Below are 18758 nucleotides of genomic sequence, written 5' to 3'. Positions count from 1 at the left end.
ATGATAGGTTTTAAATAGTGTTGGGTGAAGGGTTGTTGTTTTTTTAATCTGGCTGGCCATCCTTGATGCTTAGGACTTGATGCTTAGGAGTTACCATGTTAAGTACCATGTTAGGTACCCAACTTATAAGTAACAGCAGGTGTTTTTGGTACTTGACATGGTAATTCTTCCATTATCCCTTGCAGTGTTATATATAAAATAATTGTGTGTAAGCTTAAGCAAGTGTCATGAATTTGACCCCGGACCCCTCTTTGGGTGTGAGGCTCAGAGAGTGCTAACCTGACGGAGGCAGCCTCAGACTGATCAGGCGAATGACAGGCTGAGGCTGAGCAAGGCAAGCTGCAGCTGCAGTGAGTTGGCCAGAAGGCTTCAGGAAAGGACTGGAAGCAGTTGTCCCCATTATGGCAAGGATGAGATGTAGGGCAAAGAGGAGACAGGCGCAATGCCAGTGAGCTAGACTGCACATGAAGAGACAACCTCACTCCTCATGAAGGGCAGCACCAGCATTTCCTACTTAATCCCACCCCAAGGACTTGAGCAGCGGTGGAGCAATGTGCCCAGTTCCATGCCTTATGTGTCCGTGCCATGTATCCTGACCCATTTGACTTGTGGATTGTTTTCCTGGACTTCCCTTGTGCCTGATAGACTCGTTTTATGCAGTGACTCTTCCCTTGCTGAGCTCCAAATCTGGACCTGCACAATGTGGGTACTTTCTGAGGACCTGTTTTGGGGGGTTGAATAAGCACCTTTAGAACTGTGTGTGTGTGTGTGTGTGTGTGTGTGTGTGTGCGCGCGCGCGCGCGCGTGCACACACGCGCACATGTGAGTGGGCGAGCGAGCAAGTGAGAAAGGGAGGGGGAGCAGGGCAACAAAGCAATCATGGTGCAGGTCCAAGACTGAATCTGATTAAGTATGATCCAGATCTCTTCCTTGATTAGAATGGAAGAGAAGCTGGGACTATTCCTTGATTCCATCGATGAAGAATCACCAAAAGAATCCTGCTAGATGATCAGAACAATGACCTGAACTTTATTAGTTCTGGTAGCACTCAAATACATTAGCTATGAAAAGTTTCATAAATAAAATATGTTTGGTTTGTACTGTATTTATATTATTTGAATAATATTATAACTTTAGTTGTTAATAAAATCTGTCTGAGCCCGTTAAATAGTTTATCTCTAAGGAGTTAGAGAAGCTCTTGGATGTATCTGAATTATTATAAATGGAAGCCTTCCCCAAAACTAAATATAAAGAGCCGCAAGACTCTGTGCTATCAGTGATCATCTGCTGATTAACAGTTATTTCTTGCAGACAAGAGTTTATTCATACTGCTTTACAAAGAGGCAGTGGTGAAGCCATTGCTGAAAAGTCAGTCCACTGCCAATTTGAAATCTTTTTATATATGCAATGTATATATATGCAATGTATACATGCAATATAGTGGCCTGCCACTCCCAATTTTTAGGTCAAGGAGTTACACTTCTGTTTGACATGTACAGATTCTGTGCGATATGCTGGAGCTCATAAAACAATGTTGGCCAGGATCATACTTCATTTTATTGTTTTAATTTAAATTATGTTATTATTTCCATATTTCTATAATAGTAAAGTTAAAATTATCAGAAGCTTGGACTGTTATTTTCATCAGTAGCTATATTGAATCTTTCTCCCTTTATCACCCTCACTCTATCTCTTTTGGCTTATATCGCCCTCTACTGATAAAGAGAAAATAGTGCAACGTTCGGGTTGTGGTGGGGTTTTTTTGTTTTTGTTTTTTTTAACATGGAAGTTAAAATGGAAGTGGAACTTGAAGAGAGAGGTTAGCAGAATAAGGCTACATTTTTCTACCAAGCTTAAAGCATCCATGTTGCCATTTAATCTCATTCAAACATCAAAATGCAAAACATTGAACCATTGTATTTTATGCATTCCAAAGGGCTCAAGATCCTTACACCAAACCCCTACATGCTATGCTGTTTGCACTCTTGAATTGAATGAATGGATTATCTAATTTCTTTTCAACCTGGTTTTATATCTGAATTTGCGATGGAGGAAGTCTAGTTGTCTAATGGATGATCTTTGTTGAGAGATGAGAGAGGAAGTGGGAATGTGATCCCGTTAATACTGCTGAATCGCTTTGGTTACCATTTAGTGTGATATCTTTTTGCAGGTTCAAATTGCCATATTGCAGTAATTCCTTTTTCATCTCTACTAGCAGAAAATTGTGCTGGGAGTTTTTGGTGTATCCACAACTTCTGGGAAATATCCTGGAAAGTGTCTCCCATGTTGTTAGTAGCTATGTGAAATAATTGGGAAGATTGTCATGAATGTGCTGATGATACTCAAAGATGCATATCTTTCCCGTGAGCTACTGAGGTTGAATGCCTCTGAATATAACCTGCATGTGGGAGAATGAACTAATGCTAAAGGTGGACAAATGTTGTTTCAGATTTGGGGTACTGAAGTTTACGATGTGGAAGATATACCTGTTCAAGTGGTATGTCTGGTGGATTGCACTTCTTAAAGATCAAGTTTGTGGTGTAAAGTTCTCCTAGGGAAAAAAAAAGACAAAGAGAGACAAAGAGATCAAATTGGGAAGCCCAGATGATCGCTTTGTAACTATCATCTTTGCAGTGAATGTTGAACATGTGGTGAATCCCAAGATATATTTTTTTCAAAAACATAATAAGTAACTTATTTAGCAAGGCTGATTGTATTGATTTCCTTTGTAAATTTATGTTTCTTATTTTTTCCCTTATATTTCTCTTTCTCCAAATAAATCCCATTTTTACATATATTCGACTCATAGGCTTAATATGAGAGTTACTCAGTAACACCGCCCCCCAGTGCCAGAATCTAAAACCAATTTGGGCTAAGGGGAAAGATCACCCAACTGGCTCTATGCCTAAAGAAGGACTAGAAATGCAGTCTCCTCTCTCCTAGCATTTAACTTCTATACCTCAGTAGATCCATAAGTTACACCTGTGGCAGAATTTATAAATGAGAAGTACCATATTTTTCAGCGTATAAGACACACCTTCGTCCCCCCTAAAGGAGGGTGGAAATGTTGGTGCGTCTTATAGACCAAATACAGCCATTTTTGGCTTCCCGAAGCCCTGCCCTGCTTGTTCCATTTTTGCAAAAAACAGGCGCATTTTTCACAAGAATGGGGGTGTTTTTGCCCTCCCCCCAGCCACTCTGCAGGCCTTCCAAATCCTCTGCATGCCTCGTTTTTGCAAAAATGGACAAAATACGCCCCATTTTTTGCCCATTTTTGCAAAAAACAGGGCACACAGAGGGTTTGGGAGGCCTGCAGAGTGTTCCTGGGGGCCAGGGAGGACAAAACTTTTTTTTCTCTTTGAAATTTTGGTGCATCTTATAGTCCAAAAAAATGCGGTAGTTATCCTTTATTTGCTTTGATTAGATCAATTTATTTTGCTTTGCTGAGCTCTGTATCTGGTTTTTGAATTCAGAGAATTCAGAGAAACTTGAACAAGTTTAGAGAACGACAGCAAGGATAATCCAGGACTAGAAATTTCATTCTGAGCAGAGAGAATAAAGGGGAAATGTTTGGCCTTGAGATATTCTTCAATTTTCATATTTTCATATTCTTCAGGAGAATATGATATCACTCTTCAAATGCCTGAAAAAAAATCACATAGAAGAAAATCAAAGCCTCTTCTGGCTCTATGTAGACTTAAGGGTGTGGAATAATGGACTCTAGTTATAGACAAACAGATTCCAATTGAATTTGGGAGGACGGGACGACAATAACTGTAAGAGCGATATGACAGATGGCTTCCTCTTCACTATTCAAGTAGAGTCTGGACAACTGTTTGCCCTCAATACTTATATTTACATTCTTGCACTGAACAGAGAGTTGGATTTGATGGCTGGAATGATCCATTCCAACGCTATTATTCTGTTATCCCAAAGTCCGATACAAGAATATATATACACCTCTTTCCTTGCCCCAAAACTGCCAGGACTTGCCCAGCAGTTGGCAGAAGTCAACAATGATTTGAAGGCAAACACACAACGCCAACAATCTCTACCAAAAAAAGGAGAACCACTCTACCTTTTTTAGTGAAATACCCATGATCAAGATATTTTTTTAAAAAAAAAATCCTTTTCACTATGTTTGTGAACTTTTGTGTAATACATTTTATTGTTTCTTCACCTCTCAACCTTGTCTGGAAATGGAGGAGAAGGGAGTATTATTTGTATTAACTGAATGTCACTTCTCTGCTTTTTGTTTAAAATCAAGGGTAACTGAAATAAGTACACATACTTCTGGGAGTTAACTCCACTGAATACATTAAGACTTATTTTTGAGTAAACCAAATAGTTTACTCAGTCTTTGCAATCATGAAGAGCCTTATTCAAATCCAGGATTATACTGAAAGAGTGAGGCCTTGGCAATTATTCTTGAAAAGGAAATTTAGAAGGTAGTAGCAGTTATTTAAATATGCTAATTCTCTGTCTTGTCACTCCGTTTTATCTTAATGCTTTTTCTAAAGCTTTGAAAATGCTGCCTTTGGATAGAGCATATAAAAGAATAACATATAAGGTCTTCTCCAAATGATACTTATATTGGATTTGCAGGATGAAAGCAGCAAATGAAAAGTACATCTCCCTACGCCTTAACACACACCTGCTCATTACTCATCTAACGAAATATACCAATGTATATTTGATGTATAAGTTTGAATTGTTCTTCTGGGAAGAAGAGAGGAATATTAGCTTATAGAATGTTATTTCTTTTTCCCATTCCATTATTCTTTCTTAAACTTCTAATTCTGCAGTTCACCATCATCCCCTATGTTAAGAAACGCAAATGCTGTTTTCATTATAATTGATTTGTTTGTGGGGTGACTGTCAGTGGGATATATTTTTGGAATGTCTGTCTCAATCCTTATGGAGTAAACATTAAAAATCATGGCATTTACGTCTGAGAAAACAAGTTTGCATTACAACCTCCACTTACTTACAGGTCTTGAAAAATATATTGGATTAAAGGTAAAGATTTATCATGGACACACTCACACAAATATCATACAATCATTCAATGAAGAAAAAAATGCTGACGTCTTTGTTAACATTAATGGAGCAGTACGTTGGATATTCAAACTGCCTTAGTGATACAAAAGAATTTCTAAATGGGAATGAAAGGAACTGAATTAAATACTTTTGAAAACTTGTGGATTGTATAGATCCAAATATTTAATATGCACACTACATGGGACAAATTTAAGTCTGTGAATGCCAGTCTTGGAAAAGTACCTATTGCCTGAAGCAAACAACTCGCCAATCTGTCACTCAGTTTTCATAAGTGCTATTGTAAAGTACTTCATTAGCAAGTATGCTGGGGTTAATTAGGCAAATAGGTGGGAATGAGTTTCATTTATAAATGTGTTATTGATTTCTGCCTTGTTTTTTATCAGGTGCTCTCAGGCAAATGCAGCAGACTCTTTCAGCAACTTAGAGTGGGATGGTGAGGGCGGGAGATGGAGTGAAACAAAGAAAATAGAAACAATACTTCTGAGCAATAGCAAAGAGTATTTCTGTATTTGCTTAACCAACCTTGTAATTTGCATTTAGGTTGCCATTTTATGATGCCTTTTCTTAGGATCATAAAATGATTAAGGATCATAAATATCATTCTTAGGATCATAAAATATCATTCTTCTTTTCTATTTAGGATGTAATGCTGACTCCTTAGTTGTTTTGAAATCTGAAATATACACATCAGATTTCCACTTATTTCCTGAAAGGGTTTCATTTTACTGTTTAAAAATATTTATGCAGTAAACAAATGCTATGCTAATAATGACCTCCAACCAAATATGTCTACAACTCTATGTATAATTATTAGGAGTAAAGTAATTGAATTCAGTTGAAATTACTTCTGCATAAACTGCATAGGAGTGAACAATTGATACAGAAATAATTATTTTTGAGTCATTACTTCCAGTGTGATAATGGTTATTCACCGTTACAATAAACATCATGAAATTATACTAAAAAAGTCATCATACTTATTTTGATATTGCTGTGGATTCTTTTCCTTCAAATGTCACATAAATTCAAATTATATCACGTATAATTAAAAACTGTAGTTCAGATAATATGCCATGTTCTAGTGTTGTTATTTTGTCTGACTTTACTTATGAATACATCTATTCATGGATTTTTATTCTGTTCTTTATTATATAATGTGGGAAGTCCTCAAATACTATATACCGTGGTTTATTAAATAAACTATGGCTTAATGCAACACGTGAATTTAGACATTCCATTGCCCTATATCAATTTTTGATTTTCTTTTCTGGCACCAGTTTTATATGCAGAAGGTGGTTTAGGTGTCCATCCACACAGAGATAATATTCCTAGATACATGTACCTGTCAATCTCTAGATACTGGAAGTGCAATTGGTCATCCTGCTCGATGGAGGAATGATGGGAGCCAATCAAAAATTACTGATGGACATCAGGATGCTTCCCTGTGGAAGGGGAAATACAGTGCTGAGAAAAAAAATGACCACAGCTCCTTCCCCATTTCAAGGCCAACCCTCCTGTTTGCATGAGATCCAGTCACCCATTACAGTCAATGAGTGGTGGTGAGCACAAGAGATCTTGGTATCATGGAATGGAATTTTCAGGCACTTGAAAGGACTGTAATTATTATTTTAAAGTAAGAGACTGTGGAAGGAAACGGGGGAGGAGATCAAAGATGTTTAATGTAGACCCTTGGAGAGAAAGAAGTGACCAAAATAAAAGTATAATTTTAAATAAAGATAGAATGATAAGAATTTGTAGGAAGGAGAAGGGGGAGGAGGAGAAGGGGAAGAAGAGGAGGAGGAGGAGGAGGAGGAGGAGGAGGAGGAGTCTGAAATTAAATGCTCACATACTATTTTAGTTTTTTCTTTCTTTTTCTTTTTTTAGTATTTATAATAGTATAGTGGGGATTTTGGCACTACATTAAAAAAAGTCATACTTTTTTCATATTGCAAAAATGTTACTTTTTCCCAACCCTAGGAAGAAGGCAATAGAGCAAATGACTTCTGAAAAACCTTACCAAGAAAACTGGGACTTGTCCAAGCAATCTCCAAGAATCAGACATGACTTAATGGAAAGGAATGAAAACAATGGGAAGAATGCTTAAGAAAATAAGAATAAACCATAGTAATTAAAATGAATGTGTAGGATAAGAATAAGAAATCAGCTGTAGGTTGTACAAAATACAGAAGGTTAAGCTCAAACTTTCTGGTCTTTTTAAAGAATTTTTTATTTTAGGCTTAAGCAGTAAATAACATCAATTTTGGGAGACAAAAGCCTGTGTGCATCTGTTGTGTTATTTGCAAAGAATACTAGACAATATCACTGTTCCAGTAGTATTTTGGATGCAGTTAGATTTGGAGGCAATAGGTATAACACTGCATTTAGATTTAAAATCCAAGGAAATTCAGTGATTAAGAGTGCTGGACTAAAATTGATTACACCTAGGATCAAGTCCCCACTCAGCCATGAGAATTACTAGCTGACCTGCTGATTACAATCTCTCAGCCTATCATAATTAAAATGAAAATGAAAATTGAAGAGGATGAAATGGAGAAAATCATGTTATTCTGAACAATAGAAAAGGCAAAGTGAGTATCAATGAACACTAGTAGCCTCCCTTTCCTCTGAATGTTTCTAACTTATGGTCTATATAATATAATTAGTGTGATTTATCTGAACAAATTTTAATGTGCATATCATTAAGAATGAAATAAACATACAATTATTAGCAGAAAATAAAACAGAATATGTACACATTTTCTTCAATTTCATATATAAAGAGTTGATATCTCTCTGCCCAAATTGCAAATCACTACAACTACAGGAGAGTTTGTTAAAGAAATAATAGAAATATAGGAAGTACTAGCTATTTGTTCTAAACATTGTACACATGCAGTATCAGTCAATGCCTCCAATTCTTGTAATTTTCATATACATCTCAAAGTGGCAAAGTATTTACTACTTTTAATAGCCACATAACTTGCAACATACTTTTTTGTAGTCATGACTCCTGCTAGAGGAACAGAGAGCATCTGTGGTTGGAGTGGGTGGGGCTTTGGACAAATTCATCTTTTGTACAAATTGCACCTGTTCTTGGACTGATAAGCCCTACTCACGTCTATTCCTTATTTGGATTACTACAGTGCATTCTACGTGGGGTCGGTCTTGAAGACCATTTAGAAATTTCAACTGGTCCAAAATGCAACATTGTGCAGTTTGGGGATGTTGGGCCAGAATGGGAAGTGAGTGTTTTTGAGAGGATGGGGTTATGGCAACACAAGAGGTTTAATCGTATGTTTTATTTTTGTATTTGTTGGTTGCCTATGTTTGTTTATATCATATAGGTCTCCATCTAAAATTTTAAAATAGATTTTAAAAAAGGGAGAGAAAGCAGGATGAGAAATTACAAGGATCAATAAGGGGCTAGCAAGACGTTTAAGTACAGGTTTAGCTATACCAAAACTTTATTTCTGTTTTTTTAAAAAAAATGGGTCAGGCCATGAGTGAATGTTATGACTTATTTTCACTTGGAAGGGGGAAGAAAAAAATATGAATAAAATATATTTTTGAGTACAATTGCCAGAGCTAACTGCAAACTTGGTGTGACCACTAGATAAGAGTGAGAAATAAGAAAACTCTAAACCAATTTCTTCACCAGATTCTTCCTGTCTGAATCCACTTCTTTCCTTTCAACAATAATTGCATCCCAAAGAATCATAAAAGTCTGACTTTTTTTTTAACAAAAGTCTTTTTTTAAAGCAGAAACACATGGCTACAGGACTGAACCATTCATCCTTTCTTCTGTAGCAAATTCTGACATCCAAGAGGCCTTGCTTGCCTAGATTTCATAGACATAGAAAGCGGGTTTCCCTATATTTATTACTTTAACACTTAACTCTTATTTTATTAAAAATAAAGGACAGATTTTTTCAGAAGTTTAAAAGTCTATCTTGAACCTCCTGGAAAATTCTGGCCAAATCCTTCCATATGGAAGGAACAAATGAGAATTTGTTCCCATATAGACTTTCATTCTGATGGACTTTGTATAAAAGAACACTAACTATCATCCAGAACATGTTCATCAAACAGCTAAGTTACTTTTGACTTCTGGTTTTGACCTCTGGTACTTTTGATCTCTGGTTTGACCTTCAATCCACACAGGGGGCAAAGGAGGGGTGGGCTTACCCACACAGCTCTAAAGCATTGCTGCTTTGAAAGAATCCTATGGAACAGCTGTTTCGTGGGCTTATGGCATTCAGGGTATTTCATGTGGGGCTTGTTCAGAGAATTATACTTTCTGATACCCCACAACAGTCCTATTGTTTCCTTTCGTTATATCCAATTAATATAGTTATTACATACTCATATATATGCTTATATATTATATAGTTATTACATGCTTATGCTTATATATACTGTGTGACAAAAATAAATAAATAAAATAAAAATAAATAACAGAACGGCCCTTGAAGGGAGTGCCTAGGCACAACATAGAAGAGGGTATGTCTGCACCAGCCTGAAGTTGCCAGTGTTAGGGCATAATAGAGGGAGCAGGTTTCTCACACTGAGACAGAGTAAAAGGTGCCCAGTCCTAATCATATGCCACTTTTTGCCCAATCTTTCATGTATAGGCACAGAAGCAAATATTACTTTCAATTAATCTTATTGCCAGATAAGTGTATAAATGCTTTCAAACTTTTCAAGGGTTTGATGAACTTATGAATAAATGGATAAACCGGTGGGCTTCATTATTTTTAATATCTCCTTTTCAGTTTTTGCACTTCTACAGTTTTTCAATACCAGTGTGATCTGCCTATGCACAAGATACAGTATATTATCCCTAGAATGAAAGCATTATTACTTCAAAGGATGGTTTACTATCACTTTGCTACGGATTATAACAGTAGAGTGTTAAAAGAAAAATAAAAAGGATAAAAAGAGTAGATAGGCTTAACTTCAAGGATTATTAAAACTACATTGGCTAAAAAACTTGGAGAAAACTAAAATGACTTTTTCAGAGGTTTACACAAAATAAAATGTACAGGACTAAAATAAAACCTATACTGGGAATGGCTGGTTGGGAGGGAAAGCATAGAACTACCAGGCATTTGAAAGTAACTGTCATTACTTGTAGAGAGCAGGTATTTACAAAAAGCTTTAGCTTGGAAAATAGTTTGCTGCAAATTGGAACAAGTCGGAAGCTCACTTTGACACAGGGCTCATTCCAAAGTGAAGTTTATACATCTTAACTATATCATACTGGAGAACTGCAAAAAGGTAGAACTTTTTTAAAAATTTTATCTTAAAGTACAGATGAAGGAATGGTCAAGTGCAATAAAGTCACATAGGGCAATGCAGACTGCCCAATTTTTTAAAAAAAAAATAAATGTAATGTTTTTAAAGATTTTCCAAATGTGATGGGTAAGGAAGATGAATTAATCTTTCTCTATTGTTTGCTGGTTATTCTTGGCAAATGTTGTTGAAGTGTCCCTTGTAAGAAGCATACCAGGGGTGAGTCCTACTTACCTTTACTACCAGCTCATAATGGGAGCGCGTGTGTGCATGCGCAGAAGCTTCTGTGCATGCACAGATCATCCATGATGATGTCCAGTTCTTTTACTACCGGTTCGCAAGAACTGGACTGGGAGCAACCCATCACTGAAGCATACCGAATTACAAAACAATTGGTGAATTGGTCTTACGATAGAAGTCAATTATATTTCCTAAGAAATTACATTTCTTAAGAAATACACCCAAAATACTGACATTTTTGGTTGATTCCCAAAAGCCTAAAGCAGATTCAGCAACTATTTTAACATTTAAAAAGTCCCCCAAGTTTCCCAGTGGCTCCAAAGATTTTAATTTGCTTATTGGAAACCTATGACTTTTCCCAGATATTGTGATTAAAAAGCTGATAATTACATAGGAAGATTGTTAGCCATGAACATTATTATATTGCCATGATTAATATAATACATTTTTGTGCACCACCCATTTATTTCTTTATTCAGGTTATTTTAAAAATTATAGCTTCCTTTTCTGGTTTTTCTTCTCAGGAAATTTGGATGTAAAGTCATCAAATAACATTTCTCTCAGAAGATCCCATTATGTAAAGAGATCAGATAATAGATGAGAGTCTTGGCTGCAGTGTTGGAGACTATAATTTATTTTTAATCAAGGATAGTGTGCAGACAGCTCTTTCTCTTTCAAAAGTTTAAAATGGACCAAATTAGAAAAAGGTGAAAAGCTATTCCAACATTTGGAAAAACTTTAATCAGTTCCTTATTGTAAATTGTCTTCCTATTATGTGTGGTCTTAAAACTATCCCATTGATCTGCATCATATTTAGGAAGAAAATGAAAAGTTTCCATTCTCATGGAAGAGAAATTTGAAGCTCTGTTGGATTAGAGATGTTGGATCAACATTTCTTTCTTATAAAATCCTGAGTTTAGGAAACCTGGGCCAGCCTTGCCGGGAAAATAGATAGTTTCACAACTTAAAGTTTTTCTAATTTAATGTTATACATTTCCATCCTGAACATGTCTCTTCTACTTAGCCTGCAGTGATATTTTCTATGTGGGAAAATTGATTTGTGTCTCTACTGTTGATCTTTTATCTGAATATGAGATTCCCACATGGGGAATAATTTTCTTTGCTTTTTTGACATTTTTTTTTCAAAGCTGTTACAGATATTATGAACAAAAGTGACAAGAGAAGAAAGCAATTCTTTTCTTGACATAACATCAAGGCCTAGTTTTTGTAGGATTTATTTTGCTGTCACAGCCAAATTTGTGTAGGACTTTATGCCAGAATATTGTCATAATAGTGGTTTCGAACGTTTCAGAATATTTTTTTGAATTAAAGTGTCTACTTCTAACTACAGAAGTTCTCTTTCTTTTGGAATCTTTTACAACCTTCATCAAGGATTCCAAAGTCATAAGAGAAGGCAAATACTTGTGTGCCACCTTTTCAGCCAAGCCAGCTTGATTATGGCATATTTTGGAAAGTGATCTGTAGGGTATTTTTTAAAAAAACCATTAACTACCAAGGGTTGAATGTAGATCTGCATTACAGTTCACTGTGCATAGATGCTGAATAAAAAGTAGATAAAGGTTTAGGAGGAGAGGCAATTTGGTGTGGTGGTTAAGACAACAGTCTAGAAATTGAGGCACTTGGTTCTCATCACACCTTAGGTACAAAGCCAGATGGGTGATCTTTGGCCAGTCCCTCTCTCCAGCCCTAGGAAGCAGGTAAGGGCAAACAGCTCCCGAGAATGCAGTCACCAGGGTCGGGACTGACTTGATTGGTTATTCATGCTGTGTTTTGTTGCTTTTGATGATGATGATGTTTTATTTATCTGTCCTTTGAAATTATTGAAATCAAGTACATATTTTTGAAGGCAGCTAGTGATAATTTCTTCCTAGGGCTTTTTCTGGTGTGGTTGTCAATTATCAAAAGCCACCAAAAAAAATCACAGCTTAATGTCTTCATTGAAGCAGTATTGAAAAATGATACATCAATGTTCTATATAAAAATGATTGGTATAAAAGTCAGGAAAAGGAGAGAAACACTGCAGTTTTCACATTTTCTGAATATTGGTAGCCCCACAAGGGAGGCAAATAACAAACATGCATTATGGACCAAACTGCCCTATACAAACTTGAATGTGAAGTTATGACAAAAGTACAAAATGGCAAAAACCTCATGACATGGCATATATTCTAACAATTTGACATCACTGAATTTCAGCAACTGTAGAATCAGACCACGGCATAACAAAATTGACAAAAGTGAAGGGTCTGAATACTTTCTGAATGCACTGTACATAAGGGTGGAACATTTTAATGCTCACTTGATCTTTGTGATGAAGTCATCCTGCTGCCGATAACCTCTGTCTGGATTTATAATGGCATATGCTATAATAGTTGAATAAAAAAAGAACCTAAAATAAATTTGTACTTATTTGACTGATTATAACAGCTGTCTGAGAGACAATGAAATAAACAGATGCAGAATAAAGAAGATAGTAACAAAAGTACCGCTTTAATCTGATGACTGTTTAAAAATTGACATTTAATATTGGTCCATACTGATACAGTTTTGAATTGACTGTTTAAAGATCCCCCTAAGGCTTATCTCATTAGAATAATATATTGATAGTTGCTAAGAATCTGAATTTATCTCAAGATATTTTAATATAATCACTTCAGGAAGTGATTTACATATACCTAAATTAATTACTCCCTCACCTTATTCCCAACTACTTATTCCCTCTCATTCCTTGCTGTTTTCAAATCCCTTTCACCCACAGAGCTATGGTAATTCCAACAAATTGCATACATAATGTCAAGATTCTCTGGAACATACATACATATTCATATATATATGATGAAAGCAGCACAATACTTTTTGACCTTGTCACGTTTCTTGTTTTGATTATCAAAACAAAATAATGACACAATGTCCAAATATGCTCTTGGCTTCTTGATACAGTTTTAAATCAAATGTTACAGTGGTTTTGTTGAGCTGAATAGCAACAGTTACTTTTTAAATTAATTGTAACTTTTATTTTTATTTCTAGGTTTTGAGTTTTGGACATTTGTCGAAGGTGTTGGTTTTAGAGCTGGTTTATTCTGTTCTACGCCTGCTTCACTGGATTGCGATTAAAGTGAATATCCCTGAGACGATTACCATCAGAGAGAAATCTTTATATTTTTCTTCTGAAAACTTCCACTGTTGAAGTTACCTTATATTTTGGGCCACAGTCATGTGGTCATCACAGTTGCTGCTGTTCTTCACAATTCTCTTGGTATCTACAGTCCATGGTAAGTATATAAAATAATGTTGATTTTAACAATATGTAGTGTTTTCTGGGACTGAAATTTTCCAGCACCTTCCAATTTGCAACTAGTGGAAAAGAATTTGCTACCATTTTCTTCAAAATAATGGGGGAAATAAAAATATATTTCTTAAAAATAAAGGGGGAAATGTTTTCAGATAATTTTCTTTCGTTTTGTTAAGCATATCTTTCCAACCTGTTATTCTGTTAACCTAATGTGGATATACGATATTGCTTGATAACAGCAAGTGTTCTTTTCCAAAGAAAGGAAAAGTGCATGTCCAGAAGTAAAAATTATGGAGGATTTTTTTTATTTCTACTAAAGAAGAGCTGGAGAAACAACTGATGTTTATGCAATGTTAATTGTGATCAGAGCACATTTAGTAACTTAAATCAAGGAGTATCCAAGGATGTCAATCCCGCTCTTTGAAAAGATTGATATTTCTTTTCAAATAGGCAGGATACTTATCTTTGAATAATTTTTTCCACTGAATATCTACTGTGCTTCTGTTGTGCTTTCTTGCCTTATTTCCCAGGGAAACTGATTACCATTGGGAATATATCAATTGTACTCACTAGTAAAGTAGAGGCAAGGGAACTAATAATAGATGAATTTAGAATTTATTTATTTATGAATTTAGAATGTATTTAAAACTACAGCAAATGTGGATTTAATTAGATCTTATTTTATCCTTATCTTCCTTGATAAGAGTTATAAATGTTAAAAATGGTGAGCCAGAAACCAGCAGGCTAGGAGGAACTGTTACATAAATTTTGAGCAAATATCTCTGGGGTTCAAGGCCATAATAATGGAAAAGTAGCCATTGCCTTGAAAGGCAGGAAGGAAAGGTGTAAACTTTAAACCTTGGAGAAAACATATGTACAGAAGTTTCTGTGTTTGGATATTTTGTGTGTATATGGTTTGTACTTTATCTGCAGTAAATCTGATTGTGTGACATCTGTGAGTTTCATAGTGTCTGGAAAGACCAGATTTATTGCCAGGCTTGGCATGAAGTCTGAAAGCAAAATTTTACTAGCTACATTTTTCTACCTATATTCTCAGTGTTAGAAAAGAGCCTGTGCCTTGAATCAATTTGTGATACAGATAGATCAGTTTACTCCAAAATAAACCAGGTAACTACTAGGTAGAACAAAATCGATCACTATCACAACGTCCCATGACAATCTTGACCCAAAATCTGGCAGTCATTGCTAGAGCAGCTGCAGCAGCCACAAACCTTCATTACTGAGTAACTGCTTTGTTGCCTGAGGATTAATATTAATGATCTAGTCAAGCAAGTGACCACCAACTGTGAAATCCTTCACTTCCAATAAGGTAAGCACGCAGTGCAATATTACTGACTTTCAGCTGTTAGTTTAGGAAGTTGCCTGGCATGAAAAAGAAGCTTCATTTACCAGCTTAAACAGGGACTGTCAGATGTAATAATGAGAAAACCTATTCAGCAGATATCCTCAACTTCTGCTATCTCTTATGTAGGAAGGGGGAAGAACAAAAGTGAATAGTGATTTCTTTCCTTCCTCCTTCTACTCTACCAGTTTCTTACTGTAAATCTTCCATTGGTATCCAGACTTGATTTAATGTAGGATGTTTGGATATCAATGGAGGACTTTGTTATAGCATTTGCTGAGGATTTTTGCAAGGAGATGCCCTAAACATTCTATATCTGGGTTGTCAAAAAAAGTGTCACTCAAACAATGAGACTTAACTTCAAGGATCACTCAGAAACCAAGGGTAGCCTAGACAGGTGGAATTATAGTCAAATATTTAGGCATTTATGTTACTCTTCAAACTCAGGCAGAAATACAGTTGCAAACTCTAATAGATTCTGGGATGACATACAACATAATTATCCTATGCCCTGCCTTCCATCTCTGTTCTTCTCCTGGAAATTTTTTTGTTTTGTTTTGTTTACATTTATACCCCGCCCTTCTCCGAAGACTCAGGGCGGCTTACAATGTATAAGGCAATAGTCTCATTCTATTTGTATATTTTTTACAAAGTCAACTTATTGCCCCCCCAACAATCTGGGTCCTCATTTTACCTACCTTATAAAGGGTGGAAGGCTGAGTCAACCTTGGGCCGGGCTCGAACCTGCAGTAATTGCAGGCTTTGTGTTCTAATAACAGGCTTCTCTATTGCCTGAGCTATCCCGGCTTTTGAGTCAGAAGGGAGACTTTTTCCTTATCTCAACAGATATATACTCAGCAACACTAGGACCCTTATGTTGTGATGGAGTGTGCACCTGCAGGACAGGGGTGGGTTCCACTTACCTTTGCTATGGGTACGTGCATTCGCAGATCATCTGTGATGATGTCTGGGCAGGTGGGCGGAACCTCCCGCCACCGTTACTTCCGGTGCTCAAGAACCGGACCAAACCGATAGCAACCTACCACTTCTGCAGGAGCAGTGGGGGATATTTTTGGCAACACAGAACCTTCTCAGAAAGAGGTCCAGATTAAGAGACTGCACAGTCTGTAGCTGGATGGGTGGGGAGATTCAGGGTAGCCACCCCCTAGAATCTCTCAGGATATATCTGGTAGGTAAAAAGATTATAGCTTTAGTTTGGCAAGATTCTGTTCATCAAGTGTAAGCAAATAAAGGATTGGACTAAACTGGATCTTGCTATCTTGTCTCTGGGCTTGGGTATCACATTTGTTCAGGCTTGGACTGATACTCTATCTAGGTTTGGAGGGACACTTAATTTGGTCAACCTGGAAGAAATATAAAGAAAGGCAACAAAAATAATGGGAGTTATATGTTGGAATGAAAGTTGGAGCAATTTGTGTCATTAAAACATATTAAGTTGAATAATGAAAGAAATTAGTAGGGATGGTTTCCCTTTACTGAACTGTCATCTTTCAGGGAAATTTCCATCTAGTTTGTAACAGGGAACCAGCATTTGTCTGAAATGCTATAGGGCAGTGACGGCTAACCTTTTCTGGACCAAATGCCCAACCTCCCAAAATGGAACATGCGTACGGCCCCACCTCATGCATCCTGTCCCCTCGTGCATGCATGCGTGGTCCCCTTGCGTGGCCCCCCCTGCATGCTCCTTGCCCCCACGCATGCGCAGTGAAGACCCGATGACTAGCTGGCTGGCGGGAGGTGCTCGTGTACCTACAGAGAGGGCACTGCATACCACCTGTGGGCACGCATGTCATAGGTTCGCCATCATGGCTATAGAGTTTCCTGCCTAAGCAGGGTTGGACTAAAAGACCTCCAAGGCCCCTTCCAACTCTGTTATTCTATTATTCTAACAAAGGATAACAGTCAAGTACCTAAACAATCCCTTCCAACAACATGATTCTATAGAGAAAAGAAGGAAGGAATATTGGGGGACAAGGGTTGCTCACAACTTGATTTAGCAAGTTTTCTATTATCTTTCATACCTTGGCCATTGCTGAAAGCTGGTTCTCTGAAAACAAGTCTGTTCATATGACCTACACAACTAGGTCAAGGGGGTTTTCCACCCAGCTGAGTCAAGAATTTTACCTATAACCTGTCAATTAATCCCAGGTAGCTGGTTAGAGCTAAATTAAATCTCCTTGGTTAATCTGTCATACAAATAGGGCTGAGTGATTTAATAATGTGTTAACATTTGTTTCCCTACTTCTAAAGGAAAGTTCTAGACAAGGCAGAACTCTTAAGTGCTCTGTCACTTTTTCACTTGGTATCCACTGAATGCAGATGTAAAAGGGGCCAGAAGGCGGTATGTATGCTACCAACCTACTTCATCCACAGTGCTGCTAATCCCAATCCAGTTGCCACAAGTAATTGGACTTCTGTTACCTTTCTTTCAAGATTTGGCAGCTGTTCAGCTTCCATTATGATGGCTGGGAGGACTTTGCTCCCTTGTAATTAAATGTTACCAATGGATAGGGCTAAGGGAATGGTTGACTCAGTCAGATCATGTTATTCCAATCAAGTCACAGACTTGCAGCACAGTTTCTTCAGGGGAAAAGAACGTCTAAACTGGATGGCCTAAACCCTAAAGCAACAATGTTAGTTAATTCACTTTGTCAGTGCCAGTATATTTCAACCATCACTTTAGAATGGATAAGTGGCCATCATTTGAACATGGGTAGAGTGCACTATAAGTAGCCTTTGGGCTTTTGTAATGTGTATTAGTCATTTTTCATTGACTTTAATTTCTGCATTTTACTTGTCTACTCTGAAAAATGTGTTAGCCCTAAAATAAGGAACTGGTAAAATGGTTTTCCCCTTTTCAGAAAACTACTTGGTCATTTTAAAGGGAAAAAAGTATGATCTGTTTTAATATAGCTTTTTCCAAGTTCTCATTAAAGCAGCTGCATCTTTAAAGCAAACTCTTACAGCAAAGCCATGAAAACAGACCGGAACACTTTAAAATGACAAATTCCCATATCTGCAAAACATGATTTGCAAAACATGCCAGTCCTATTAATATTAGCTGTCACACACACACACATGCACACACACATGCATGCACTCACACACACACAAACACACACACACACACACACACACAATTATGGATTTCTTAGTGGTGCTCATTTGCATGAATATTATCATTTCTGCATAATTTAAATTCAGCATGATTTTAAAAATGTTGAATTTAAATATCTTTATGAGTATTCTATGAGTATAATTTACTTTTCTGTATTTTTGGTGGCTTGAAATAAATAAATGTGAGTAGATAAATAGGTACCATTTTGGTGAGGAGGTAACAGAAATGTCTTTGGACAGAGCTGGCTCAACGGCTTACAGAAATGGAGATGAGCACTGCCTCCTATAGTCAGCAACGACTAGTGGAGTAAAGGGATTCCTTTATCTTTTTTTTTTTTACCTTGAAATAAA

The 18758-nt window shown here is 36.7% G+C and overlaps 1 protein-coding gene across 10 annotated transcripts in view; it reads left to right on the top strand.

Moving 5' to 3' along the window:
* ADGRL3 (adhesion G protein-coupled receptor L3) overlaps nucleotides 1–18758 on the top strand; it is a 673676-nt gene that overhangs the window by 238400 nt on the left and 416518 nt on the right. For all 10 annotated transcript variants that reach the window (XM_058169767.1, XM_058169775.1, XM_058169766.1 and 7 more), the window contains one exon: nucleotides 13643–13886. In XM_058169767.1, the coding sequence (XP_058025750.1) occupies nucleotides 13829–13886 (58 nt within the window). In that variant the 5' untranslated portion in view covers nucleotides 13643–13828. The remainder of the gene's footprint in view (nucleotides 1–13642; nucleotides 13887–18758) is intronic.

This window comes from Ahaetulla prasina, chromosome 2 (assembly GCF_028640845.1).
Source record: "Ahaetulla prasina isolate Xishuangbanna chromosome 2, ASM2864084v1, whole genome shotgun sequence".
Taxonomy (NCBI): domain Eukaryota; kingdom Metazoa; phylum Chordata; class Lepidosauria; order Squamata; family Colubridae; genus Ahaetulla; species Ahaetulla prasina.
This window is presented reverse-complemented; position numbering and strand designations above follow the sequence as displayed.